Below are 27,886 nucleotides of genomic sequence, written 5' to 3' on the forward strand. Positions count from 1 at the left end.
ACCCTTCAAGCCGTCATTTGAACGACTTTTCCCTGCGCCTCCGGTTATGCTGTCCTGTGACGAAGCAAATAAAGCAATCGCTCAATCAATCAGTCAATCAATATAGCCGGAAAAATTTTATACCAAAGAGATGCCATAAGCAATTACGCTCATTGGCCATAAGTAATTATTAGCCATAAGCATTTACGATGCCATAGAGATGTTGTTTCTGTAGCGGAGCTGTGGGAGCGCGTTCATTACGCGTAAGTGAGGGTGGTCAATCAGTTTCTTGCGTCAATGCGGAGAACAATTTGGAGGCGTAAAGCAGTTGCTTACTCAGTTTTTGGTGAAGCTGATAGCCATGTTTTCCCAGACAATAAGACTAACAAGAAGCTCTGCAAAGACGTGACCTTGAATACTATGAACTTGATCGTTATTCGTTTAAAGGCAACCATAACGGCAACCGAGCAGTTCAAATATAAAGCGGAGCCTTAACTTTCAGACAAATGTACTTTGCTTTACTCCACGGAGTGCATCGTGACTGCTTGCGCATTTAATATTTAATTTCTTCTATTGATTACCTAGGTGGCGTAATGTGATGCTTTTATTTCTGTACCCAGTCGAAAAATCCACAAGTCAGTATTAAAATTTTTAACCACCACTGGCTTCCACATTATGAATTCTGAGCAGGAAGTTCCATGCTAAAAATATTTCTAGGCATGATATCCCGAAGCTGCAAGCTGGTCTATGAATGACTTCCTAGTGGATGACTCTGTATTAGCTTTTGCATCTATGGATTTAATTAACATTCAAGGTAAGCGCTGTAGAAGAGCGTTTTCTCATACCGGCCCAAGAACGTTTGACCGCCACGACTAAGAAGCGATCCCGCGCTCATTCTTTGCTACGGAACGGCGCAGTCAGTGAGTCACGACGGCGACTGCAGGCCTCATTTTTAATTCCGCGCCACCGCGCAGTATTGTAAATGTTACGGGATGCAGAAATGATTGTATAGCGATCTTTGGATGAGACGTACAGGAAGAACCAAAGGCGTTTTTGGAACTGCTTAGGGAGAGAGAGAAATACAATAAACTTTATACGAAAGAGCACACGAGCGTATGTAGCTCCTCCGCTCAAAAAAGGGTGGTTCCCACAGTTCAGAAGTCCAGCGACCAGGTTGTGCTCGTCTGTCGAGTCGGAGCTGGACAGCGCTGCCTCCCATTGTCGTGTGGCGCGGTGTGTTATGGATCTGAGATCTGATGTGCTTGCGCTTCATTGATGAACTTAATGTAGAAATAAATGACTGAATGTGTGTTGCTTAGTGGCGCAAGGGCCAGATATGGCCAAAGAGCGCCATGCCAGTGCTTGTGAGTTTGCAGTGGAGCGATGAAATCTGACAAGCAGAAGAGGCGTGGCTGTAAAGGAGCCTAAAATAGTCGCTGTAAAGTGCGTAAATATACATGTACTAAAATAATGGCAATGACTAACGAGGTGTACAATGAAAATTAAGAATACATTCACAGCGAATGACACGATATTTAAAATATTTAAGTTGCAGAAATTGACAAGAAGCACTACGGCCTAGACAGAGCCCTTAAACCAAAAGGGCCTGGAGGCATGTGCTACAAAAAAACTACTATCACAGTGGCATCCTCTGAGAAAAGGATGCGCTACGAACTTGTTGGCCTCATAACACGCAGGACCACATCGTTCAAGAAATTGACGACTGCTTTGGCATTAAAAAGCGGTTCTTCACCAAGAAACATAATGGGATGAAGAGGGACATGATATCGGTACGCTTGTGGAAAATATTTCTTTATCTCTGTTTAGGCTTCCCGACACTCCAGGAGTACGTGGAGGACGGTCAGCCTCTCACCACATCTTCCAAAGGTTGGTGGTTCGTGACAAGTCAGCAAGAAACTGTGGGTAGCATATGTATCTCCTAATCTGAGGCGACAGAATAGGACATCAGTTCGTCGTGTTTTCGTTACAGGGGGCCAGAAACTTAACTGTGGTTTGATCAAGTGAAGCTTACGATTTGTTTCAGCGTCCCACAAGCACTGCCAGTGGCCTCGCAGTTTCCTTCGCAAAAAAGGCTTGACATCTGTGGAAGGAATAGCAGCGGCAGGATTAATAGCTTGCAATGGGGTTGATGTGGCCAACTGGTCTGCTAGAACATTGCCCTCGATGCCTCTATGGCCAGGCACCCAGCATATAATCACATGCTGGTTAGATATATACGCTTTACACAGAACGGAATAGAGCCCGGTAAGTACAGGATTTTTGTGTTTACAGAGTGACATCAATGCTTTTACGACGCTTAGGGAATCCGTAAATTTAATTGCCTTTTGAAGTTTTGATTTCCTAATATGCTTCACGTCCGACAACAGTGCATGGGCCTCAGCCGTAAAGATACTCATTTCCGGGTGGAGTACGCCGGATTTCGAGAAGGATGGGCCGACGGCTGCATAAGACACCCCGGCATGTGACTTGGGAGCGTCTGTGTAAAACTCTGTACACGAATACTTGGACTGGAGTTCTTAGAAATGTATTTTAATGTGTGCCTCTGGCGCGTGTTTAGTGACGTCTACAAAACGATGTATTGCATTCTATTTGTTGCCACTGCCACGGTGGTGGCAGTGACAACAATGGAGCCATAGGACGATAATGAAGCAGTGGAACACCGATTTCCTCACTGAGGTTCCTCACATGCAAAGAGAGCGGCTTTCTCGCTGCAGGTCGATTATGGAAGTGTGTGGCAGCAGTCACGTCATTTATAGTTGAATAAGAAGGATGTTCAATGTTCGCTTGTACTTTCAGAAAATATGTGAAACTGTTGTATGACCGCTGCAGATGAAGCGACCACTGATTCGACTCTACGTACAGGCTTTGGATTGGACTTGTCCTAAAAGGACCAGTCGCGAGATGGATACCCAGGTAGTGGACGGGGTCTAGGATTTTTAATGCACTTGGCATTGCATGTAGAAATGAACATAGAGGCCTCTCCTACTACGTTGATAATCGCTTTTGTATTTTAGTACAAAAGAACGTCAATCATTTTAATCACATTGTTCATTTCCATTGCTTGTTCAATTCGCGCCAGCGGTCCTTGAGTTCTTATCAGATGAAGTCCTAGAGGAAGTTCAGCTGGAAATTAGTTTTTACATTTCATGAGCGGTCAACACAATATGAGCGCATAAATACAGTACAGTGATTAAAATAGGATTTTCCTTTTGATAGCAGAAAAGAACGATTTGCAGAAAGTGTAGAAGAATTCGTCCATGCACTGTCTGCTCCTATCTTATGGGTATTTTCCACCAGTAAAGTAGCTTGTCTATATACGCGATGGTAATCAACAAAAGTCTAACACCAAAAGTGCAATATATTTAGCCAATCTGTGAACTGTCTCCAGTTACCTCTTATAAAAATGGCAGACAAATATCCAACGAACTTTTCTAGAGTGCAAATTTTTGACAATTTATTCGCCTCTCAACGAGAGGCACGCGCACATAACGTAATCTACAAACAATATCTATAATCTTCTTTTTGTGAGTACACCGTCCATCTATTGCGGTTGTTTAGGCAATGGCTATGCCGTAGACGTGGAAACTGTACTCAAAAGGCAGGTACAGATCAACTTCCTCCAGCTGGATCTCCTCAAAGCCGGCCTGCTTGAAAATGCGACCACTGTCTCTGTTCATGTAGCAGCCGGCGGTCATATACTGGGCGAGTGGTGCCAACAGGTCCTGCATAAACCTAGCGAACGTGCCCTTTTTGTGGCCAACGTGTTCGGCGAAGAGAAGACGGCCTCCCTGCGAATGAAAAATATTGATAGGTAAGAAATAGCACCGGCACAATATTTAAGACAGCTTGGCGAGCACTCCATCACAGGGTAAAGTGTGTCACAAGAACACATAACTGATCTACTAGTTACAAGAACTACTCTCTCTAGTATTGCTAGTAGACTTAACATTTCGTCTGTGCTGATGGTTCCCTGCTTTTTATCTTACTTCATCACTTTGGGACACGTTAGATCTCGCTACACGCTACTCGTAGTGGGAGTGGAGATTCGTCAGTTCCTCTCACATGACGCGGCACATTATTTATGTTTATTTCCGCGTCTGCCTGAATGACGGTCCTATCCTTGGGAAACAAGTCACTGACCTCACATTTGTGAAGGTCGTACTTTTTTAAGGCTGAGTCAACGGCTATATTGCGGTGGTTCAATATTATTTGCAAATACGTCGGTGGTGAAAACAACTAAAAAGAACACGAGGCGTCGGTTACACCGTAGTGATTATTCTCTAGAAAAAAAGACGGGTTTCCGGAAGAGTCGCGCACGTGGGAAAGAAAAAAAAAGCAGGTAACACTGATACAAGGGGGGGTAATTCGAGAGGTCATTCTGATTGCCATTTTTGTGCGTCTGGCTATAAATCTGGCTATAAAAAAATCACAGGGTGGTTACGAGAATGTATGAGAATGTTTAAGCGTGTAGCTGTGGCGAGGGCTAAGCCTTTTTGCTCCCAATCTCGAGCTCGTAGAATAACTTGGGGTAATGAAGGTCCTGCTTCCTGCATGACATTTCAGGGTAAATGATGTTTTATAGAGTTCAGGTTTGAAATACTACGCTCCTCTCCAATGCCCGCGTGCTTGCTGACTTGGTAAGCATACACTCGCGCCTCCGGACTAGCAGCCACCACGGCTCGCGTATCGGGAAAGGTGAGGCGTGACGTCGTTGCGCCAAATCTTCCTCAATACTTCGGTGCCATCGGTGGTTTCTGCCACCCGCGATGCGGGGAGGACTACGCCATGTGGTGGTGGTACAGGGAAGCGAGATTTGCCTCACGTGACCATACTTTCCTCTTTCACTGACAAAAGCAAACCTGGCATATCGCATGCATTTCCACCATTTGAAGCACTTTCTATTCGCACCGATATCCAAAGATCGTGGCGCACTGCCCAGGTTTGCGTGCGGATGGCGCCGACAGCGCTTAACACAAGAATCAATCAACTGAAAAAAGGTAATGCTTTAAAGGTTGCAAGACAAGGACGTACTGGCGACAAACTGATACAAGCCGCACTGTGCTATTAGGGAGAAAGGCTCATGTCATACGAGTACGAAGACTGAATGAACCTTGAAGCACGATTCTAAATTAATTGAAGTTTACGGACGACATGTGTTTGGTGCGGGTCCCTCATATCTCAAGCCTATTCGGGTTTTGATCTCACTAGTGACTTGTATACGATTAGATAGGGGATATGAAGAAATACCTAGGCTTGTAGCCCGCTTTCTCGTAACATGGCAATGGACATTAGAAACCCCTGTTGTGCCCCACAATCACTCGTACACCGCTGGCTTGGGCGGCCCAATTCCATGGCTTCAACGTATTTGCAAACGGGACATCACAGACAAAACCGTCAATTGAAAAGTGCCCCAAACGACAGAAAAGCAAATAAGTATACATGTACCATGAGAAGGAACCCGACGCTAGACATCAAAGCAAGATGCCAGGAATGCATCCAAGAAGCTTGAGTCTTGTCAGAAAAGTACTGCGCTATTCTAACAGCCCTATTGCAGGGCCCTACGTGGTCGTCAGAAGAGCCAGACGCCAAAAAATATTTAAGACCACATACTAAGAGGGTATCGCACTTGTATCGCCCCCTACACTGAGGGCGATACAAGTGCGATCGGGAACATTCCATATCACCCCAGGAGGGCTGAAAGTGAAGGGCGGGGAGGATGTACAATGCATCAATGAAGAAGCATAGAAGATCTAGGGAGACTCCAGAAAAAACCTTTATATACAATAAATCTGCAGCAGCCGGCTTTGCGCGCATTCCCAGCTGCTTGGCTGCTCCAAAAGGTAACTGATGCAGTTACCTTTAGGATCGTCATGCCCAGTTTAGGAGCCTACTTAATTTATGTTAAGTTAGCGTTATATAGTATTTGACAGACTTTCTTCTATTAAGCCTAGTATGTTATCTTTCAATGAATGGTACATGTAGAGCTGCTTTTACCTTTCGCAGCACACGCCTGCATTCGCTGATGATTTTCTTGCCATCGATGGCCGTGCAAAGCACGTACGTGATCACTACGGCGTCGAAGTGGCCATCCGGCAGCATGTTCATGTCTTCACCGTGTCCACGAATAGTACGCACCAGTTCAACCTGAAAAAAAAAGTATATTTTTATAGAAGAGCCTGTACATCATGCACAAACTTATTTACTGCTTTTAGATTTCTTTAAGGCTATATCACTACAACAGTTCGGAAGGTGAGGGGGAGGGTTGCCACATGCATTTATTTCGGGACCGACCCAAGTACGCCTTGAGCAGACAGCATACAGCATTGGCTCATTGCATAGTAAACTTGGGTACAGCGCCAACGGATCAGATTGTAACAGACCAATTTTATCTGTGTGATGCTATGGCAGTGGATCTTCACAATCTTTACGGGGTTGAACATTATTTGGACCACATTATCGAACGCTGAGAGTGTCGGTCCTATGAAGTAAATCGAAAATGATGAAATCATGCAGAACAAGCATACCGTGAATTCAAGAAGCAAGATAACTCTCAGCCTGAACTGTTAACCGCAAATGCCGTCACAACATAGTGTGAGCCGTGAAACCGAAGGGAAGGCGAAGGATAGCCCACCGTCACAATACAGAACTTTCAAGGGTTAATTACGAGGAAACGTTGGAGTGTATATGGTGTACATGCAGTACCTGCAATGACCAAGACAGGCAGGAGGCGATGATTTCACATAATATGTGATAAAGCATGGCAGAAGTATTGCGCACTAAACACATTCAAGCCAGTTTTACTTTAAAGCTGTGTCCTAATGCACGCGAGAAACACGGAAGGATGCTTTGCTAATCAAATTAGAACAAAGAGGCAAAAAAAAGAAACGTCGAATAAGCAAGGAGCATTTACCAGACACTGCGCAGAAGTGCTGTTTACCTCCTCCATGTAAATGAAAGTACATAAATCGTGTATGTTTCCAGTAGTAAAGTGGTCGCGCTTCGGTGCGAAAAAAATAAAGTTGCCGTTTCAACTGAATGGTGAAGCACTGCCAGCAATAGCAAAGTATTAGACAACTACAAGACGTAAGGTTCGTAGTTTTATCGAACGTATAAATTGCTATAAACATTCACCTACTAATTAAATTAAGGAGAAGATTGTCCCACGTTCCCAGGTGAACATCAAAAGATCTCACTCGATAAACGCGAACACTTGCTGTTACAAAGTTAGCGTGAGGAAGAGCGCCGAGGTCGGGGAGGAAACGTTTCGGAATAGCCTGCCCCGTTCCGAAAGGAATAGAGGACTTCTGCCCACGGGCCGCTCGGGCACTGGCTTCTCGAACCTGCCGGGTAAAATAAATTTATTGGCGTACAATATTTTTTTCGTGGCATTGTAACGCGCTCGAGCTATTTCGGCACCTTTACGACATCGCCGTGCCAACTCTCCTTCGGTGAGGATCCTTTTTACCGGAATCCTTAACCTACTATTGCACGGCGCCGCGATTTCCGACCGGCCCCCGCAAGCTAAGCAAGCGGAAGGGGGCCAATCGTAGGCGCCGACATCACCCTCCTCATCCGGTCACAAAATAACTCGGAACGCCGGACCGGTGGCCGCTCGCCGGCGGAGCACACCCGCGGAAAAATACAGCCATGGTCTGCGCGTGTGCGGCATCCCTAGCAAGCAAGCCTCGCTCCCTAGTGCATCTAGATAAGTGTTACCTTGCGTCAAAAAAACTTGCGGTTTGTCCCTCTTAGCGCTGCGACAACACACCTGGGAGGAGTGGAGGGCGGAGCCTGTAGGCTACAGTGTGCTCGCGCGCTATGCAGCGTACTCTCTAAACGCACCCGTAATCCTTGTGGCGTATTTTTGTCGGAATCTGCATTCATGCTCATGCTGAATCATGCTTTCTGGATAGTTTGGGTGGATGATATTCATGAGCGTTTATAACTGAGTGGTGACCAGTGAGTTCACCATGCTCTACTTTTAATTATACCTAATGTCTTGCATACCTGAGTTAATTATTTCGCCTAAAGAAACTATGAATTCATAGCTTATCTTTCATGTGGGCACAGGCTCGCCTATAACAGTACTGGAATGCACTTTTGAACCTGGTTATCGTGTTGCGCGGTGTATTTCAGTCCTTGTTCATTTATATTGGAGCAAGCATTCAGTTTTTTGTTCAGTGTGGTGTTACGTTGCTAATCAAGGGGGTGTTCAGCTGTGGATTCCATATCGATTGCTAAGACGACTTTAACAGCCAAAGCTTTAATGCATTGACGTCATTTCATTTGCGATTGTTTGCTTATTTCGGTAAATAATTAGATAAGTAATAATTGGTCGTAATTCCCTTTAATTATTTTTCTTACTTGCTGTTACCGAGTTTTGAATTGATCCTAATTAGTATGTACTACTCCTTGGAACTCCTAATTAGTCTTAATTTGACATTACCAGTCCTATCACGGAGTCTTGAATTGATGTTAAGTAGTTTATATTACTGTTCACGACCGTAATTCGTAATTATTCGTAATTACTCTTAGTTACATAGTAATAACTTTAGCACGCTTTAATAAAGGTGTCGTATAATGTCTGTGTATCGGTAGTATTAATTCCCTAACTACTTTTAATTAGTCTATGGGACTCTTGAATTACCCTTAATTACTTTCAACTACTTGGTAATTAATGCACTTTTACATGCTTTATTTGACGGTAGTGGTGTAGTACGCCGCTTTCTGATTTTTGCTACCGCAAGCGTTGTCGACGATGGTCACATTCCATGACTAATGAGCCAGTTACGCTCACGCACGAGCGCTAATGCTCCATCGCATGCACACGCGCGCACACAGCGTTTTAGAGACCGCATCCGCACAGCCCTCCTGTGGCAACGCTAAAAGGCACCCAACGCTGTTCTTTTGCAGCAAGGCAACGCTTATTTAGATGCACTGAGGAGCGAGGCGAGCTTGCTAGGAAGACCGCGCATGCGCAGGCCCTGGCACTACTTTTTCACCGGTGCGCTCCGCCGACGAGCGGCCACCGGTCCGGCGTTCCGAGTTATTTTGTGGGCACCTGTACTTTTACTGTGCCAGGTCAGCCCAACCGTAACCGTCTCCACCTTTTTATGCTCCTTTCCTTTTGTCACCCAATTTTGTAAGAAAAACCTGTCAAAAGAATTGTGGGGTTTTACGTGCCAAAACCACGGTCTGATTATGAGGCACGCCGTAGTGGGGGACTCCGGAAATTTGGACCACCTGGGGTTCTTTAACATGCACCTAAATCTATGTACACGGGTGTTTTCGCACTTCGCCCCCATCTAAATGCGGCCGCCGTGGCCGGGATTCGATCTCGCGACCTCGTGCTCAGCAGCCCAACACCATAGCCACTGAGCAACTACGACGGGTAAGAAAAACCTGTCAAGGTAGGTGATGTTATTCGCTTTTAAAGCAAACAAACGTGAGCTCCTATAAACGAGGAGAGCGTTTGATTGGGCGGTTGAAACAACGCTGCGGGTTACCACCCGGTGCTTGCGTCGTTGGTTACGAATGTGTGACGTCAGGACATTGAAAAAAAGAGGATTGAAATAGTCTCCGAGTTATACAGCCCCTACAACATTGGACACGCCGGTGGATGGTGTGCGTTAAGCCACATCCTTACTTGCTCACCCTCGCGCGCCTTCCCTCGCACCCACTGCTTACAGTGAGGTACGCGATCTTATTCCATTTAAACTTCATAAGGAACATCACGCGGTGCCGATTCCAACGATGACAGCAAAACTTTACCTGCAGTGTTCGTATAATTCATACCGAAAGGAAATATCACAACCCTTCAATGATACAAGCCATCACTATTCGCGAATTTGCCTGGTTATAGAAATGATACACTTGAAGGCACATATTTGTTGCAGTGAGCATACTCAGGTAGCGTTTCTTCAATTTCGTAATTAACGTAGAGGACAAAGCCCTTAATTAGCACATCTGTATGGGCAGTGGGGTAGTACAGACAGCTCTGCATATCAGCCAATTCCTCAAGCATGTGTTGTCTCTATAGCTGCACCAGAGCCGGTGTGGAAGGAGACTGTTATCATCCTCTCCCACAGCACCACCGAAGGAAGAAGGTGGCGAGGGAAGGGAAGCAATGTCCTCGCCTAGTGCTCCACCATAGCTTGTAAACTTTCAGGCGCTGCGAAGTTCTTGCTCGACAGCACAGGTATCTCGGGCAGCAATGTGCTTGTGAGAAACGTTTATTATATTGCAAATTGAATGCACGAGCAGTGAAACTGGGGCTAGCTCCGTTTCCCATTGGTGCTAGGGCTCCTCATTCCAAATTACCTGCAATAATAGTTTACGTTCGGCGACAAAAACGCATCCCCAACTTGGTTCCGCGGGAGCACGCCCGCCTCATAGTTGCGCCTGTGCACCGGTGGTGAAAGTCCGACCAGCGACCGACCACTAACCACAGAAACGTGGAGAAAGAGACAAAGAAGGCTGTTTTCCCTAAAACGTACACTCTATGGTATCAAAGTACTATGAGCAAAGATGACAGAAGAAATTTTGTAAGTCTAGAGAGGGTGAGAGCAGGAACGAGAGAGAGAGAGAGAGAGTCGCACAGATGAAACAGGCACTATTTCTGTTTCCTGCAAGGAGCACAGCTAAGCGGTTGTAGGCCTAGTACACGGCGCGCAAGGCAGACGCAATGAACCCTTTTGATAAATCCGCCACCTGACGGTGTGCTTTTCGAAAGTTTCGATTCACACATAAAAATCGCCATGTTTCGGGCATATGGTTACGTGTTCATAGGTGCACCCGTGGATCCATGGTAGCAGCTGCTTCAGCCTCTCAGTCTCCGGAGCAAGCTAAGTAGTGTCGTGCCCGGCTTTTTCAATAAGGTAAGTTTGGGCATGCTGGTGTTTCATTCCTGCATCTAGCGCTCAACGCAAGATAGGGACAGACTGAAAAACAGAGTAGCACCTGTCTTCGTCGGTTTTTCACTCTGTCCCTGTCTTGTGTTGTGCGCTGGATGCAGAAATGCTTTTTCAATGCAGTGCGACTTATTTCGGCATCGCACTGAGCGACGTCGGCTACACGTGGACGGATTCGAATCTGATGGAGGAACAATTTGACTCGGCTGCCATGGTTGTTGGGCTCCGATCTCAGCCTGCTGTCATGCACATTGAGTACGAGGAAAAAGCTCGTCGGAGCTACCAGCTGCTGACTGAATAATACGTCATAACGTAGAGTATGAGATACTGATACTACCAAGAAATGGGACTACCAACGGTCGCTTCTTTACCTTTCTCAATATGCGCGTAAAAGTAGTCGTCGTTGTAGTCATTTTGTTTACATCACGTTAGTGGTTGTCAGCAGATGAAGAGGTAGTCTTGTACTACTTTCTTTGCGCTTACTCAACTGAGTAAACGTGACGACCAGAAGCAACACACAGCTGTGTTGCTTCCCAAACTAGTGTCATACTCACAGCTCTGTGAGTATGACACTAAAAATCTTAAGAGCCGCACAATTACGCAGGCCCATTTACTAAAGACGTACTTCCATCTGTGCTAGCCGGACCAGATAATCTCCGCGTATTCACAGTTTTGCTGTAGTTCTGCAGCGTTCTCTTTCGTAATGTAACTATTGAGTAAGACCAAGAAACATTAGCAGCTTGGATAGGATCTGTCCGCTTACAAGACTGTCGAGGGTGCTTTTCTTAAATATGCAGGCCCGTCCACGAAAGCTTAGACACTGTGAACCTGAACTTTAGCTCACGCCTGTATCAGAAGACGACATACGAATGATGGGATCCTACCGCACTTAGCAAGGTAAAGTATCGCTATCATTGTGGGCCGGCGATACCTCGGTGGGATGGTGTTTATGCATACTGAGCGTAACGTTTCCAGATGGTGCTGATAAAAGGCGTCATATTTTTGTAGCTAGGCAAATCGAAGGGACATTGTGAACAGTATGTTATTACTTTTCTTTTTTTTCTTTATCCGTGCTGCTTCTTCAGCGCACACGCTTGTGGCTATATACGTAGCTCAGGTGCCGCAGAAAAAAGTGTCCTTAGTACACAAATATGTTTATTAAGCGACGCTTTATAGACTCACAAGTGTCGGTGGTGGTGGTGGTGTAACGCTGAAAATTGGGCTGGTCCTGGCGATAGTGCGGAAAGGGTCCAAGCTCAATGGCACATACCAGGGGTATGTGCATACCAGGGGTATGCTATTGCAGAAAGGTCCCAGTTCAATGGAACATACCAGGGACAAGAAAGGAAGGAAGGAATGAAGGAAGGAATAAAGCAAAAACAGAGAAACCACGTGTTGGCACACCCACATTGGATATGCTACACGCGTGATCACGGATCATGTGACACGCGGATCACGCGACGTGCGCGCGACCAATCAGGTTTGTTTCGTGTGTCGCGAGAGGGACATGGAAGGAAAGCGGGTTGGCACGCGCTCCTCCGGGCTTCCATCACCTCAAATCAGTTTCGGCGAACAGATGAGAAGGCCACGCGTGGTGCGTTCTGCAAAGGAACAAGCAGCGTTTGACGAACGCTGGCGTGAACTCGCTCGGGAAAGGGCTCGTCTTCGACGTGCCGATTCTAGCGTGAGGGATTCCCTAGCCGAGGCTAGCCGTCAGCGAAAAGCCGACGATCCCGGGGCGAGGGCTTCTGAAGCCGAGGCCCGCCGTCAGCGACGAGCAGAGAATCCCGAGGCGACGGCTTCCGAACGTCACCTTGATGAAGGTCAGATAAACACACGACAAGCTTGGCTTACCCCCATTATCTCGACAGGGGAAGGGCTGGTGATTTTTTTTTAGAATCTCCGCAGCATGCCTGCCGGGTCTGGCACTTCCACGACTCAGTGGCATTGACACATGGTAACCACGTAAACTAGGTGCGCTTGTTTACAGCAGACTTTTTCAAATGTCTGTCGCTTACCTTTCCGTTGTAGTCGCGGTAGTTTCGCTGGTGGTGCAACGGGACACAACACGTTTTAATCACTGTTGTTAACACGTTCGCGGTATTGACCCTTTTCGCGGACCAGTTTGCTCTAGAGGAACGAGATGGCGCTTCGGCACGCCATACGTTGCCTCAGCGAAGCGAATGCGCACGAATACGAAACCATTACTGCGTCTACCCTCCTACTGTGCGATCAGCTGTCGAAAATGCAACTGGGTGTGCGCTAATGCACTGTGCCCAATTCATACTGCAAAATGTGTAACGATAAAGGGAAGACGTGTGCGGTAGTTCGCTGCAAAAATAGTGGTTCACATATTAATGAATGGAATCAACCTGTGTCGCAGCTGCTGCATAAGGACTGCCTGCGTTGGCGCCCTTCGCGCATGGCTTTCCTCAAGGATAAAGAAATATAATTCATCCACCTGCGCTGTATAGCTAACCTCCAAAGAAAGGACTTCAATTCCGGAACGTCGGCACTTGGGAGTGAGCACCGCTCGCTACAAAATGAAGTAGTGCTACTTACTGGCATTGTAAGTTTCCCGCACGTTATCTACACACATCCACCCTTACTCGCACGAAAACTTACGCCCACCCTATCGCCAACGTGTGAGTGAATAGGCGCACACTTGAATCAATGTGCCGGAGCATGAGTGACGGCGACTACACCGACAAGACACGAATGCTGGAAGTTGAATGTTTCGTGACGGTCCACAGAGTAAGCAAGGAACTAGCGATAATACGTCTTTGCTACGGGATACCACAAAGTACAGAACATATAAATTCCAAGCTTTGTGCGCAGCAAGAACAAATTTATCGCAGCAGAGCATACCCGCGAGTGATTATGCTGAAAATAAACAATCAGATAGTGGCCACACCGAGGAACTTTACTGAGTCAGAAATATGATGAGCCGCTGGTTCAAAATGTTTGCCAAATAAAGAACGCAGAGCACACTGATCCCGATTTAATTCATAAGCGGAAAGTTTGGACAGCTTGGAATACATTTCTAGCCCCGCTTTTAGTACAAGCGCCGTATACGCTGCTCGCGCCGTTTGGACAAGGCGTAATGAGCTCTGAAAGCACTTACATGTCCTCGAAAGCTGTGGCCAAAGCTTCGTGTCGTGAACGCAGTCACCGTCTACGATACGCGTCGAAACAGAGGTTTGCTGCGCTGCGCCGGCGTCACGCGCTTGCATTGTAAACGCGGAGGCAACGGAGGCGGCTGAGGCAAGCAATGGATGTGTCACCCCGTGATCAAACATGGCAGTGCCCACGGGACCGCCGCGAAAAGGGTCAATAATTCGCAGCGCCTGAGGTGGCAGCGGCGCTAAATAAACGTCACGCAAAGTCGTGTTGGAAGTCGCAGGCGGTGTCGTTTTCCACGGCGAACTATAAACATGGTGGCTTGTCGTGGTCCGTATGGGCAGTGCTAGAGGCGCCATTTTACGAAAATTGTCTATTTGAATAATTCGGCAGCATGCTTAAACAGGTTTTCGTTACTTTCACTTGAGAAACACTCTAGTCGTTAAGCTGGTCCATAACTTACGTTCTGACGCCCTGAAGCGCTTTTCCAGAGCAGTTAATGGAGCCCGGTCCAGATATTCGAAGGGGTCTGTTTCTACGTTATTCTAGATGTTCTGCTGGTACACCACGTAAAGAACAACAGGAAGTTTGTGTAATCGCACACATTTCAATTTATGGTAGCACTTAATCAGAACAGGCATGGACGTACCTTTTTGTTAGCATCCAGGTTCTTTTGAAAACCTTCGTCGAAGCTCACGTTCGGCTCCAACCTCCAGTACTCTACGTTGCGACGCACATAGGGCAGGTTCGGTCCGTAAGCGGCCCCCACTTCGAGAACACGAACTACATGGCGTTCTCTCAGAGCGCTGTCGTGGGACACGAGGTCGTCGAGTCCGGTCATCACGACGCGCCGCACAGAGCCGTAGTCGTTGTACCACAGGCGCTGAATCATCATGTAGACGAAGGCGAAAAACATTTCGCGGACACGTTGGCTTAACACGAGCACTGGCAGGATGAGTACGCCAAACGCTCCCATAACGAGTAGGTAAGTGTGACCAAGGAATATTCGGATCCATGCCAGCGTGACAGTTGCCCACGAAGGAAGCACACTCGGGGGATCCTTTATGCGCAAGTCCAGCGTTGTCGTGGTAACTGTTGACACAGCGTTCGAGGTTATTGTTCGAACTCTAGACATCCTTTTGTTGTGGTTGCACTTCCTGGGCTTGGATGTGGTCCTCGCTCAGCTTGTGACCACGGCGTGTGGGCGTCAGTGATGGTGCACTTGCTTCGGCGCAGGTCGTCGATGCCTTAGTTTCGGTACTGGGTGGGCCGCTAAATCTTGCAGCGGCCGTTGAGTCCTGATTTCGGTGTTCCCTCTCCTTAATGAACCATGCCTATGCGTATATCTTGTTGCGTCTACTATGACTGGGTGGCTGAAACTGCTTCAGTCTACGATGTTACCGTTGTTCACTGCAAAGAAAGAAAGATACGTGTAGAGGAAGGAAAGAAAACTGTGCTTCGCTGGGGAGCTTAAGTGGAGATTTGGGGGGGGGGGGGGGGGAGACGTGCATACTGACCTTCTTTCGTTTTTTTTATGCGCACACTTCAGTCATATTAAATCATGCATGTTACGTTGTCCGAGAGTCCCGTAATTGCTGAGCTATCTAGATGTAAAGGAGCACCGGAAAATAGGTCGCGACACTGATCTGTAACTATAGTATTGAAGAAAAACGCCTGGAGATAGCCAGAAGGAATCCCGCAGAGGCTGCAGCTTAGAGACTATGCTTGGTGAAGCACTCTACCCATCATCGGTCCTTCGCTTAATAAACCTCCTTTATAGTTGGTGGACGTGCTGCGTTCCCTTCAACTCTACTATCCTGGAGCTAAGCACCCGGACCCTACCGTCCACCATGCCAGACGCCGGCCAGTCGACGCTGCCGTCACTGCCCGTTCTCTGCGCTGGCACTATTCCCCAGCGGGATCCCACCATCTTCACCGTTCATCCATTGCGGAAATTCTGCTATTGACCTGTTTTTGTGCTCTATGTAATGTTGGAATTTTCACGTATTGTATTAATTGTTGAAGTGCTGCTTTTGACCCACCCTGTAACGGCCGATAGGCCAACAGTATCAGTCAATTTTTAAAAATCTTCACCTTCACGTTGAATATTGGCTTGCGTCCTACGAGAGGGTGAGCGCTCATAACAAATCGGCCGACTCGACCAAGCTAACCAACGTTGTTTTCTATCCCCCCCACCAGCAAGGGTGTGGCGAATCTCTGGTTCACGAAGCATCAGGGGAATTTCTGAACGTGGTCTACCCTCAGGACAGAATTGACAGAAGTATTTAACCGTCCCGCCATCCCCAAACTCCGAGCGAAGCAGCGTTTGAGAACACGAGCTCAGGACACGGGCGAAACATCTACAAGTTACGTAGAGGACGTTGTCGATCTGTGCAAACGCGTCAACGCCACCATGTCGGAAGCGCACCGAATTAAGCACATCATGAAAGACATTGATGATGATGCCTTCCAAACGCTACTGGCCAAGTACCCGAACACTGTTAACGACGTTATTACACTCTATCAGAGTTACGACGAGCTACGCAAGCAGCGAGCTTGGACGAGGCCTCCTCCAGTGACCGGTGCGTCGATCTCCAGCCTGGCCATTGTTTCCGACCAAGCGTCGCTGATCACGCAGAGGCAGAACAAGGCTTTTGTCCGCGAAGACGTCGCATGACAGCTGTCCCTGGTACCCTTCACACAGATACTTGCCAGTCCGTCGCCTTGTGCCCATCTACTCTGCATAACGTCATTCAAAGTGAAGTCGCCGACGCATTGCTGTCTGCTCCCCAGCAGCTGCTTGTGGACGCTCCGCTTACTTATGCTGTGGTAGCTGCCAGGCAACGCCAAGAGCCGTGCGCTGCCTTCCTACTCCCGTCTCCTGGGTCGGCCCAGCTGTTGCCAACCCGTGGCGCACGCACGGCAATCGGCCTATATGCTTTTCATGCAAGTATTTCGGACACATCGCAAGGTACGCCGCCGTTTGCAAACTGTTGACAGGGATCTACGGCCGCTATGCTACCCGGTCGAGTCCAATGCACATTACATTCCATCCGACCCACCGCCAACTCGTATTCAGACTGATCGTCTTGGATTCGACCATCGCTGCTCGCCATCCCCGCGTCGCCGATCGCTTTCACCTATGCGCCGGCAGCCCATATCTAACAACGAGGGAAACTAGAAGACGCAATACCCGAAGCAAGAACTGCGCAAGTTTATAAATACACAAATCCACGTTCCTTGCCTGCTAATGGTATTGACGTCTTTGTCGAAGCTGTCGCTACAGTCGCTCTTGTTGATACCGGCGCAGCTGTTATGGGTGCCAGAATTTGCCAATCACTTGGTAAGGTCAAGATACCTCTTCCTAGATTGTCACTTCGGATTGCAAGTGCTCAACTTATCAAACCAACCGCAGCGTGTACAGCCTGTGTGATGATTTAATACGTTATGACACTATAGAGTTTCCGGTTCTCGCGTGGTGCTCCCACGCAATTATTCTAGGATGACATTTTCTTTGTTGTAAAAATGCTGTGATGGTTTGTGCTCGTGCTGAGGCGGAATTCACGTAACTCAGTGGCCTCGCTTTAATTGATCCTCATTTTTTCCGCTAATATTGTCGTCAAGGGAGACACCAATATACCGCCATGCTCGTCAGCACTCTTACCAGTCTTATGTGGTGCTATCTCCGATGGAACAGTTTTCTTCAAGCCGCCCGACCTCTTTGTATCCCGAAAAGCCCTTCTTCTGCCTACTCTCGACCTTGCCGCCGGTTTCAGCACAATGCTCGCTTATATGTAACCTGCTTTCATCCCCGCTCACATTTCTTCATCACGAACACATTGGCCACGTCGAGACCATCGATTCTGTGCAGAATGTTTCCATCCTCGACGAGGCGTCCTCTACGTCCGTCCTTTACCTGAGCACCCTCTCTACTCCTGACCAAACATCTACGAATGTCTTCAGCCCATTCATCATCAGGTATCCGACACCTTCGCAGCGATCCCAGCTTCTTAGAATTCTTCAGCACTTCCGAACTTCGTTCTGCTTCGCACAGGCATCCCTATAGACCGAACATCAATAGTCGAGCACCACATCGACACTGGCCCCCACTCACCGCTGCGCCAAAGTCTGTATCGCGTATCCGCTACGAAAAGTCGCATCATAGCAAACCAGGTCGACGACATGCTCCATTGAGGGGTGATTATATCTCCACAGAGTAGCGCTCGTCTTTCCTTTCCTCTCGCCTCTCACTGTTGTCTTTTATTTCAAGTTTCGCGCTACTAAGTATCATGTTCACAGAGCCATGAGCTCCTCCCGAAAGACAGTTTCATACGTTTCTGTGTAGATTTCCAGCGCCTAAAATGATCACGCTGTTTACCCACTGGCACGCATTCGTGATGCTGTGGACTACTTACAAGGCGCCGAGTTCTTCTTTTCATTGGACTTGCGGTCAGGCTATTGTCAGGTCACGATGGCGTACGCCCATCGACCAAAAACTGGCTTTGTTAAGCCAGATGCCCTGTATGAGTTCACCGTCATGACTTTCGGACATTGCAACGTGCCTGCACCATTCGAAAGGAGGATGGATAACATTTTGCGTGGCCTTAAATGGGCAATCTGTCTATGATATCTTGACGACATCGTGGTGTTCACCCCTGATTGCGCAACACACACACGCCGCCTTCAGCACGCAATGAATTGCTTGACCAACGCCGGTCTGCAGCATAATCTCAAAAAATGTCGCTTGGCTGCACACAAGTTGACGATCCTCGGCCACGTCGTGTCCAAGGTTCTTCCGGATGCGGAAAAATTACGGGCCGTCTCTGCGTTTCCTAAGCCCGCTGCAATGACAGAACTTCAGCGTTTCATCAGCTAGTGCTCTTATTTCAGGCACTTCGCTAGAAATATTGCATCGATCGTAGAACACCTCACACAACTGTTTCGTGGTGCCAGAGAACTCTCATCGTGGTCCGCTGCCTGCGACCATGAGTTCACCACCTTGCGCTGTCTTCTCGCGACGCGACCTATTCTTCGCCCTTTGACCATGAGGCTGTTACTTAATTATATACCGATGCAACTGGTGTAGGCCTTGTTATCCTGGCCACGCAGAATACGTCGTGGCTTACGCGAGCTGCACGCTGAGCAAGGTGGAGGGCAACTACAGCGGCGCGGAAAACGATTGCTGGGTCATCGTCTGGGTGCTTGGAAAGTTTCGCCCTAATTCATTTGGCCGCTCTTTTGACGTAGTGACCGACCACCATTCGCTGTGTTGGCTTTCGAAATTAAAAGACCTATCTGGCCACCTTGCTTGCTGCGGCCTGTGAATCCAGGAGTACGACATACGCATGGTGTACCGTTCAGGGTGCAAGCATTCCGACGCTGACGCCCTTTCCCCCTGACAGCGCTCGCTAGAGGTCCCTGTGAGCGCACGTTGTTATCTATTGACTATGACATTATTGCTGCCGAACAGCACAATGACCACTGGCAAGCACAATGATTACAACGACCTTCTCTCGGATACAGCAACAGTTCCGGCCTCTCGAACACTGCGGCGCCAAGTTCCGCATGCGATCCGTGATCAGCTCCTGTACCGCGGCAACTATGACCCAGAGGTATGTACGTGGTGGCTCGTCGGCTCGAAATTCTTGACATGAGAGATCTATTCCTCTTTCCATTCGGACCCCCAGTTTGACCACTCCGACGCTTTCAAGACGTACGAACGACTTCGGCATCGATACTATTGCCGGGGGATGCACACATTCGTTCGAAACTTCGACTGCTTTTGCCGTGAATATCACCAACGCAAATCTCCACCGCACCTCTAGGCCGGTGAACTCTAACCCCTGCCATGCCCATCTCGACACTTTCATTGTGTTGGTGTCGATCTAATGGGCCACTTCTCTTAACTACGTCGGGCATCCGGTGGATCATAGCTGCCGTCGACCACTTAAAGGGATGCCTATGAGGTTTAACATTGGAAGATTTACGGGGGTTTGGAAGGCTGACACCCTATGGCACGCACACACACACACACTATGACACACACGCTATGCAGAGACTGCGGCCGTCCCAGCGGCTACAGCGCAGGAAATCGCCACTTTTATAGGGCGCCGTTTTGAGCTTCGTCATGGAGGCACTTGCGAACCTCTAAGCGACCGAAGGCGCTCCTTCCTGTCTGAAGTCGCCCAAAAATTGCTTGCTGAATGCGCTATTGTCCCCTGCACATGCACCGCCTTTCACCCGCAGACCAATGGTACAACGAAACGCCTTAATCGAACACTTGGTGACATGCTCGCCATATACATCGAATCCAACCACATCAACTGAGAGTTAATTTCTCCATTCATCACCTACACCAACAATGCCGCAATGCAGCAACTACCGGTTTCTCCCCCTTCTATATTCGTAACGCCGTCTTCCGTTTCATACAATCGATATCATATTGCCCTGCCAACCAGACCCATCCGAATGCCTGCCAATCTTGGACGCCACCAGAGAAGTCGAATGACCCCCCGCTTCACTTCTGACGATCAGAATCGTCAAAAATGAAAACACGATGCCCGTAAGACGACTCTAACACCGGGAACCCTCGTTTGGCTGTCCGTACCGAACCACAGACCAGGACTCGCTTCAAAACATCTTCCTGAATACGACGGGCCACACCGTGTATTGCACCGAACTTCTCCCGTAAACTACCTCAAAGAGCCACTCGCATCGCCGTCTGGCATGAATCGTCGTAATTGCGAAGTCGTCCACGACCAGCGGCTACAAGCCGTTTCATGATTCTGCTGTTTCATCTTTAGACTAATTCGCCAGGATGGCTCCTTCTTCCGATGGGGCCATTGTAATGAAGAACGCCTGGACGTAGGCAGCAAGAATGTCAACAGCATCGCGTGCCGCAGTGGCTCGAGCTTAGAGACTGCTCGGTGAAGTGCTCTACCCATCATCGGCCCTGCTTCTAATAAACCTCCTCCGTAATAAAATAGCTGGAAGTGCAGCGAGTGTCGTGTGTTCATGTCTCTCCATTTTGTCCTGGTCAGTGCGCTGCTTCAGCAATACGGTGTGATGATTAATCACCAACTCGACCAACATTCCACGTTACTCCTGTATAATATATATATGTATATATATATATATATATATATATATATATATATATATATATATATATATATATATATATATATATATATATATATATAAGAAATCATTCAAAAAAGGAACGAAAGACAAACGTTAGACCACATCTTTTTGCGGACATTTCGGTCGGAGGACCGGCCTCCAACGATGGCCGGTGCTCCGGCCGACACGTCAGCGACGAGATATGTCATAACGTTCATATATATATATATATATATACGTTAAGATGTGAGCGATGCGTGTGAATTGCATGCGCGTGCATATATATATATATATATATATATATATATATATATATATATCTTAAGACAACGGTTAGGCTGCAGGTCTTTCTGTTTATTTCAGTGAGCGAGCCACCCACTATTAGGGTCCCGAGTGGTGGTGATGAGCATGTACAGGTGCGGACGATGAAATGCACACGCAGCGCTCACATCTTAATATATATATATATATATATATATATATATATATATATATATATATAAAGACGAACGTTATGACATATCTCTTCGCTGACGTTTCGGCCGGAGCACCGGCCATCGTTGGAGGCCGGTCCTCCGACCGAAACGTCCGCAAAAAGATGTGGTCTAACGTTTGTCTTTCGTTATATATATATATATATATATATATATATATATATATATATATATACTTTGTCGGATGCTTCTTCATTAAGATATTGGTTACCACTCCAACGCGTCATGCTGACCCATCGCACATTTCGGAATCTGTGAGAAGCGCGAAATAAACGCTATAAAACTGCTGAATTTCTGCAACGCGTTTCCCAGCCTTGTCATTAGACATCCACGCAAGGAAAACCAGCAAGAGGCCGAAAGGCCCATCACGCCACTCACGTGATCCACGCTATACCGCGGATCACACGACATCTTGAATCGGCACACTTTTCATCTCGCCGTTTCTAGGGTCACCACTGTACTATTGCTGACTCGGCAAGAAGACGACGACCGAGCAGGCGCGCCAAACCTCCAGAAAGAAGGCATACAAACGTCTGCTTTAATAATGCTTTAACCATAGTTATTGCGTTAGGAGTCTTCTGCTAGAAATGACCTCGCATAAACCTTTACAGGCCGTGTAATTATCTGTGCTAAGTCCGTATACTTAGCACATCAAAACCAGCTGCTCTTTTAGATAATACACACTTTCTAAATATTACATGATAGAAGCTGTCACAATTCTCGCCCGTCAGTTGGGTTGCTCAGAGGCGGGTATTACTTACACGAGAAACCAAAGTGGATTATCCAGTGTAATAAATTAAAATACACTCACTAAATATTTAACTAATTGCTTTACGTCACATATAATGCTGTTTGCGGGTTCTATCCGGAGAGCTTACAAAACGTCCTATCTTGAAAGAAATTCTCAGGACGAGAGTAGTTTTGAGAAATACATCTTCAAAGTCTGCAATGAAGTATATTGTCATTTTCAGTAATGTTTTTACTGCAATGCAAGTAATCAAGAAAAGAGTGCATATTTACTTAAAGTTTGACGGCCCATATCTCGAAATTAGTGCCTTAATTTGTTAAACTTCATACGCCTTGCAACTTGACGGGCTGTAATTAGTAAATTTGAATATATCCGAAAAAGCAATCAGTCAAACTTTAATAAGTGACATCTTATTATTTAGTTAATTAGTAATTTAACTTCACGTATACGTAATATCCGCGTCTGTCAAAAATGCAACCTAAATACTAGACTCGTTCTATTTGCCACAGGTGATTCGAAACCAAAATATGGCCTTTTATAGGACACTTGATATTCCAATGTCATGTACTAAATTAGGAAGTCCAGAACCGTTTATATCTCTCATGAAAGCTCGTTACTAGCGTCGTATTTTAGTAGCCTCAATCACATCAGTACTTATTCCACGTTACGTACAAAAATGTCTCATTCGCTAAGCAGAAATTATGAAATGTCATTTGCCTACTTGTATAAGGTGGTTGCTCAAGTTACAGGTCACTTAACATGTATACGCTGCCTTCGTGCTTCAATTTGTAACATGTCTTGGCTTATCAAACTGCTTCAGCAACTATATCGCATCAGTAGGTATATATTGTGCAGCAGCGCAATTACCGTAACGTGAAATAGACGAGAAAAGCTAGGTAGAATAAATCAGCACGGCAAAAATACTTTTTTTTTCACAAATGTAAGCTAGAACGTCCTAAGATGCATCTCGCATCGAAAACATGGCGGTAACCCAAAGGAAACTTTCAAAGCATTTCAACAACAAAAATTTGCTAAAATCTATACGTCACTGACTACTCAAACAGCACACTGTACGAAAAATGGCAAAGTAATGGAAATTGCGCAAGGGTGGAGCTTAACGTCTGCGAATTTCAACGTAGGCTCGGAGGAGCGCTGCAGTAGAGCGGCCCTAAATAATTACACTGCATGGGCTTTTTTAACGTACATACAAAGCATGCGACTTTAACATTTTTGGATTCCGCTCCAATCAGAATGTGGCCGCCAGGGCCGGTTTGAACCTGGGACCTTGTGCTCATCAGCGCAATGATATAGCCGCGGAGCCACAACGGCTAGCAAAAATGTATCGCGAGATATTCTCACCTGAACTGATCGCCCGTCGTGAGTATTATTACCCAGAGCCTTTAGGAACAGTGGCGCTCGTCCAGGCTTGATTGACACTGGCGCTTACTTAACGCTGGCTTTCGAGAAACAAGAATGAACGCGTCATTCAGAGGAAGCATTTGAGGGGCCGAGCGTCTGCCGCGAGATACCTTCGTAATGTAGTTTGTCGTGCCCAACCGTGAGTAACGGAATGCTTAGTGTTTACAAGACCAGCCACACAACAAGGAAAAAGTCGCGTTACATCATTTTCCGGCTTGTGGGCGGAAAGCGGGAATCCGCTTAGCGGGGCCATTCAATAAAAATATGAATGCATTTCCTTGACCGTTTTTCTTGCCATCGGGCACTCGGGCCTCACCGCCAAAATATTGAATAGCGCATTCATTTTCGAAGTAGCACAAAGACAAGGGAACACGCACACACACCCTTACACAGATATGTATATATTCATAATTGCAATGACGCCTCTTTCGTCCGCGTCTTTTATAACTTTGTCTTCCCTACCAATGAGGTTCCCTAACGCTTTCCTTCTTCTTTAGTGAGGTTGCTGCGGAAGGGCTTGTCTTTGTAACTTCCTACATTACAGCCTGCTTTATATATATATATATATATATATATATATATATATATATATAATGGAGGAAATTACAAAAAATTCCTTCCGCAGAGACCTCACTGAAGATGAAGCAATGCTTTAAGAAACCTCATGGGTAGGGAAGACAAAGTTATAAAAGACGCGGATGAACGAGGCATCATTGTAATTATGAATACCCCGGACTAAACAAATTTTAGTGGAAGAGAGATTAGTAATCTCGTTCCACGGAGAGGAAGAGTTATCCAAGTTAATCTCCCTGTTCCATGCAGTCCATCCCAAGATCTCATTCTCCCATGCATATTCGGCTTCCGCAATCACCTTTCTAGATGTTACTGCAACGTGCACAACAACAAGCTTACCACATCCGTTTACAGAAAACCAACCGATAAGAACCAATACTTACATTTTCATAGTAACCATTTAAAACATTTTAATACAGCAATCCCGTGCAGCCAAGGCCTTGGCTTCAAGCGGATATGCACTAAAAAGAGGACTTTGCATCGAACTGTGAACAACTGCGTTATCCTCCCTCTGTTAGCAGCGACACCATTAATAGGCAGACAACCCTGACCATCATGCGCTCATCAAGAGCAAACCAGTCCCCCAGATTCACAGAATAACCTGCCCTCGCATATGCATCATCAACTCCGGAAACATCACGCCACAGTATTACAGAGCGGGAAAATGCGCCCAATTGTTCCTGAACCTCCGCGGGTAGTCTACAGAGGGCCCACGAAGCCCCTAAATGTTGTCACGTTCTCCAAAATTCACTCAGCTAACTTCAAAAGCTGCGCACCATGCGGAAAACTTTTATGCGAACTCTGCACCATGATGAGTACCTCTGATTTTGCCAAGAGCACCGCTTCTTAATTTTCATTCAAAGTTCAAGCGGACTACAACTGCCAAACTTTTAACATTGTACACCTAGAATGTACCATTTGCCGCGTGCAATACGTATAACAAATTGAAACCCTCTTTAGACTGTGCTTTAATACTCACAAATCACTTGAAAAATCTATTCGCAATGCACGCGGAGAGGTGATCGAGAGGTGATCGCGACAGCGGATCCATGACGGCCGGCACAGATATTATCAGAATCCAAAAAAACTTCTTGGGCAAGATGGTGCTGAGATTTCCTAGGTATACTTGACTGTGGCGCGAACACATGGCGCTTCACTGTCCCCTCTTTTCTGTCCCCTTTTCAGGAATTGTATTTCGCACCACAGTCAAGTATATCTAGGAAATTATCAGAATCGCCGACCGAGCGTCCGTGTCGTAGCACGCGGCGCTTATTCTCGTTCGCTGCGAAAAAAGGCAGCGATGGCGCTAACTTTTTATGCAGCAGCTGCCTTTAGCAGACATGATGTATCACCTTCAAACGTGCGAAAAATAGGGTCCATGCCTAATAGAAGGCGAGCAAGTTTTGAACGAGGGCTATCCAATTTGTTACGGCGTCTGTCAAGACATGCAGCGCTCAAACTGATACATACATACAACGGCTGTTTGTACGGGCGTCGCATGTTCAAGGGAAAACTCATATGAATTGGAATTTATTTTTGACAAAGGTAGTCGCAGCAATACGCCTCAGATTTTTGTTGTTTTGTCGGAATGACGAGGTGAATAAAAAGGGAATGAGTGACCCACGAATACCGCATGAAAAAAATGAAAGAAAAGAAATTGCTTGTGATAACGCGATTCCATTGGCGGCTACGTGCAGTACGTCGTCGCGGTGTACCCCTTGCAAGATGACGGCCTGCCGTCATTTTGACTCTCAAATGCTTTGAAATAAAGCCGTCAAGATAGTTTTCGTCATTTACCGCAATATTTTGATGGCGTATAGGTAAGTTTACTCACGATAGATAAGGTGTTGACCACCACACATGGTGTCTGTGGTATGTCTGTGGCGTAACTGAGAGAAAGAGATAGAGAGAGGCTTTCTAATGAATCCTAGAGAGATTTGCCTGGCGACATGTCTACCATGCTACTCCGGATGGGCATGCCGTAAAATGAAATTATGGACAGTCACTAAAGTCGCTGTTTAAAGAGTACAGCCTGAGTGCGAGATTCGACTACTCGAGACTATGTTGTCGGTGCATATAAATTATGTTCTAGAATTTCTCATTTGTCGGCAATATCGGCTGTAGAAACACTTGTAATGGCGTGAGCGACCGTTTAACGTAAGTTACTCTGCGTTATTTTCTTCGTGCTTGTGATAATATTATCCGTCATACTTTGAATCCAACAGCTTTCTTTTATATCGAGAGATCTATTCAGTAAAACAGCTAAATGTTATGCGCAATTTATTAGCAGATCTGTGTGACTTAGAGACATTGATGATAAGACTACATTCATACGGGCCTATGTTATGATTTCTTTCTTTATTACGTAGGAGCGGCATCAGCTAACGGACACTATTAAGGGGCTGGAAATGATGTGCTATAGGAGTTGGTCTGCTGAGGTATGCCTCATCTGCCGCACCAAGAATCGACACACTCGTTAAATGGTGCCTTCGATGACCTAACGAAAAGGCGATCAAACAAAGTTTTGAGCTTTTAACGCGCCTGACTGCCGCAAAACGTTTAATTAAACTCCTTAGAAATTCGAACCGATGTCAATATAACTTGCGGCACACAAATTGCAATATGGCTTTTGAAAACTGGCTTCAGTGCCCGAGGACTGAAAGCATAAAATAAAGGAACGACCGAGTAACGCGGCCGCACTCAGGCTCACGAAGGCTAACTCAGCCTCAGTGACTCAACTTAGCTATAACTACTGGTTCATTGAGGCGTGGTCATTTTCAGGCTCATGGGTGGGTCTCGTTGATCCGAATGCGACAACTAATCAGATAGCCGATTTACGCGCTATGTAATTTAACTCATAACGCACTCAGACTCTCATGTTGTCTGTGCCCGAGTTTGTGCGAGGCAGCTGATTGACGCGTTCAGTGCACAACAAAAAAAAAAAAAGAAAATGATGTTTAAGTCACTGAGTGCGTCAACAAGAAAACACATGTCTCGCTTTGTGCACAATTTTTGTGGTGGCTGGCAACAAAATACCGCAAATATGAAGACAGCACAAACTTACCTTTTCGACAATGTCGTTCGACTGATCGGGAGTCGGCGTGTGCTCATCGGAGACTCAGGCGCCCCAATGGCTGTAGCGAATATAGTGGGGCAATAAATACTTGCTCGTCGTCAGCTTTCCTTCTCTCCCCTGACGTCCTTGAGCCTCAACACTCACTAGAAAAGTAAGGAATTGCCGTAGCTTGTGTCGCTGATTGTTATGGACGTTGTAAACTGTGCGTCAAACTCAACATTTCGCTCACGGTCGTGGCTTGTATCATTAGAAAGGAAAGCAGACAGACCATTGATTTTGTACAGGATCTTACCGTGGAAAATATCGTCGCTGTACTTGGCTTCGAATCATTGACAAATCAGTGTCTGATTTGATTTGTAGCCGAGTAGAAATCCGGGAGAATTCATGGACGTTGATGACGCAGAGCGGCAACTGAAGCAGGCGA

At 46.6% G+C, this 27,886-nt stretch overlaps 1 protein-coding gene across 2 annotated transcripts; it reads right to left on the reverse strand.

Annotated features, from left to right (window-relative positions):
- Nucleotides 1–2,608: 2,608 nt before the first annotated feature.
- LOC119461745 (thiol S-methyltransferase METTL7B) lies at nt 2,609–27,886 on the reverse strand. Of its 2 annotated transcripts, none has more exons than XM_037723120.2 (4): nt 27,451–27,886; nt 14,680–15,440; nt 5,995–6,144; nt 2,609–3,788 (listed from the first exon to the last, which is right to left on the reverse strand). In XM_037723120.2, the coding sequence occupies exons 2-4, from the start codon at nt 15,163–15,165 to the stop codon at nt 3,555–3,557; spliced, it is 870 nt and encodes a 289-aa protein (XP_037579048.1). In that variant the 5' UTR covers nt 15,166–15,440; nt 27,451–27,886; the 3' UTR covers nt 2,609–3,554. The 2 variants fall into 2 exon arrangements, with proteins under 2 accessions (XP_037579048.1, XP_049528062.1); XM_049672105.1 differs by lacking the exon at nt 27,451–27,886 and adding an exon at nt 23,754–23,867.

The sequence above is a fragment of the Dermacentor silvarum genome, chromosome 8 (genome assembly GCF_013339745.2).
Source record: "Dermacentor silvarum isolate Dsil-2018 chromosome 8, BIME_Dsil_1.4, whole genome shotgun sequence".
Taxonomy (NCBI): Eukaryota; Metazoa; Arthropoda; class Arachnida; order Ixodida; family Ixodidae; genus Dermacentor; species Dermacentor silvarum.

Coding starts and splice junctions, on each gene's coding strand:
- LOC119461745 (XM_037723120.2), bottom strand. CDS start 15,165: ATGTCTAGAGTTCGAACAATAACCTCGAACGCTGTGTCAACAGTTACC. Junction 6,145..14,679: donor ACCTGGATGCTAACAAAAAG/GTACGTCCATGC, acceptor TTTTTTTTTCAG/GTTGAACTGGTGCGTACTAT. Junction 3,789..5,994: donor GCAGGCGTGTGCTGCGAAAG/GTAAAAGCAGCT, acceptor TTTCATTCGCAG/GGAGGCCGTCTTCTCTTCGC.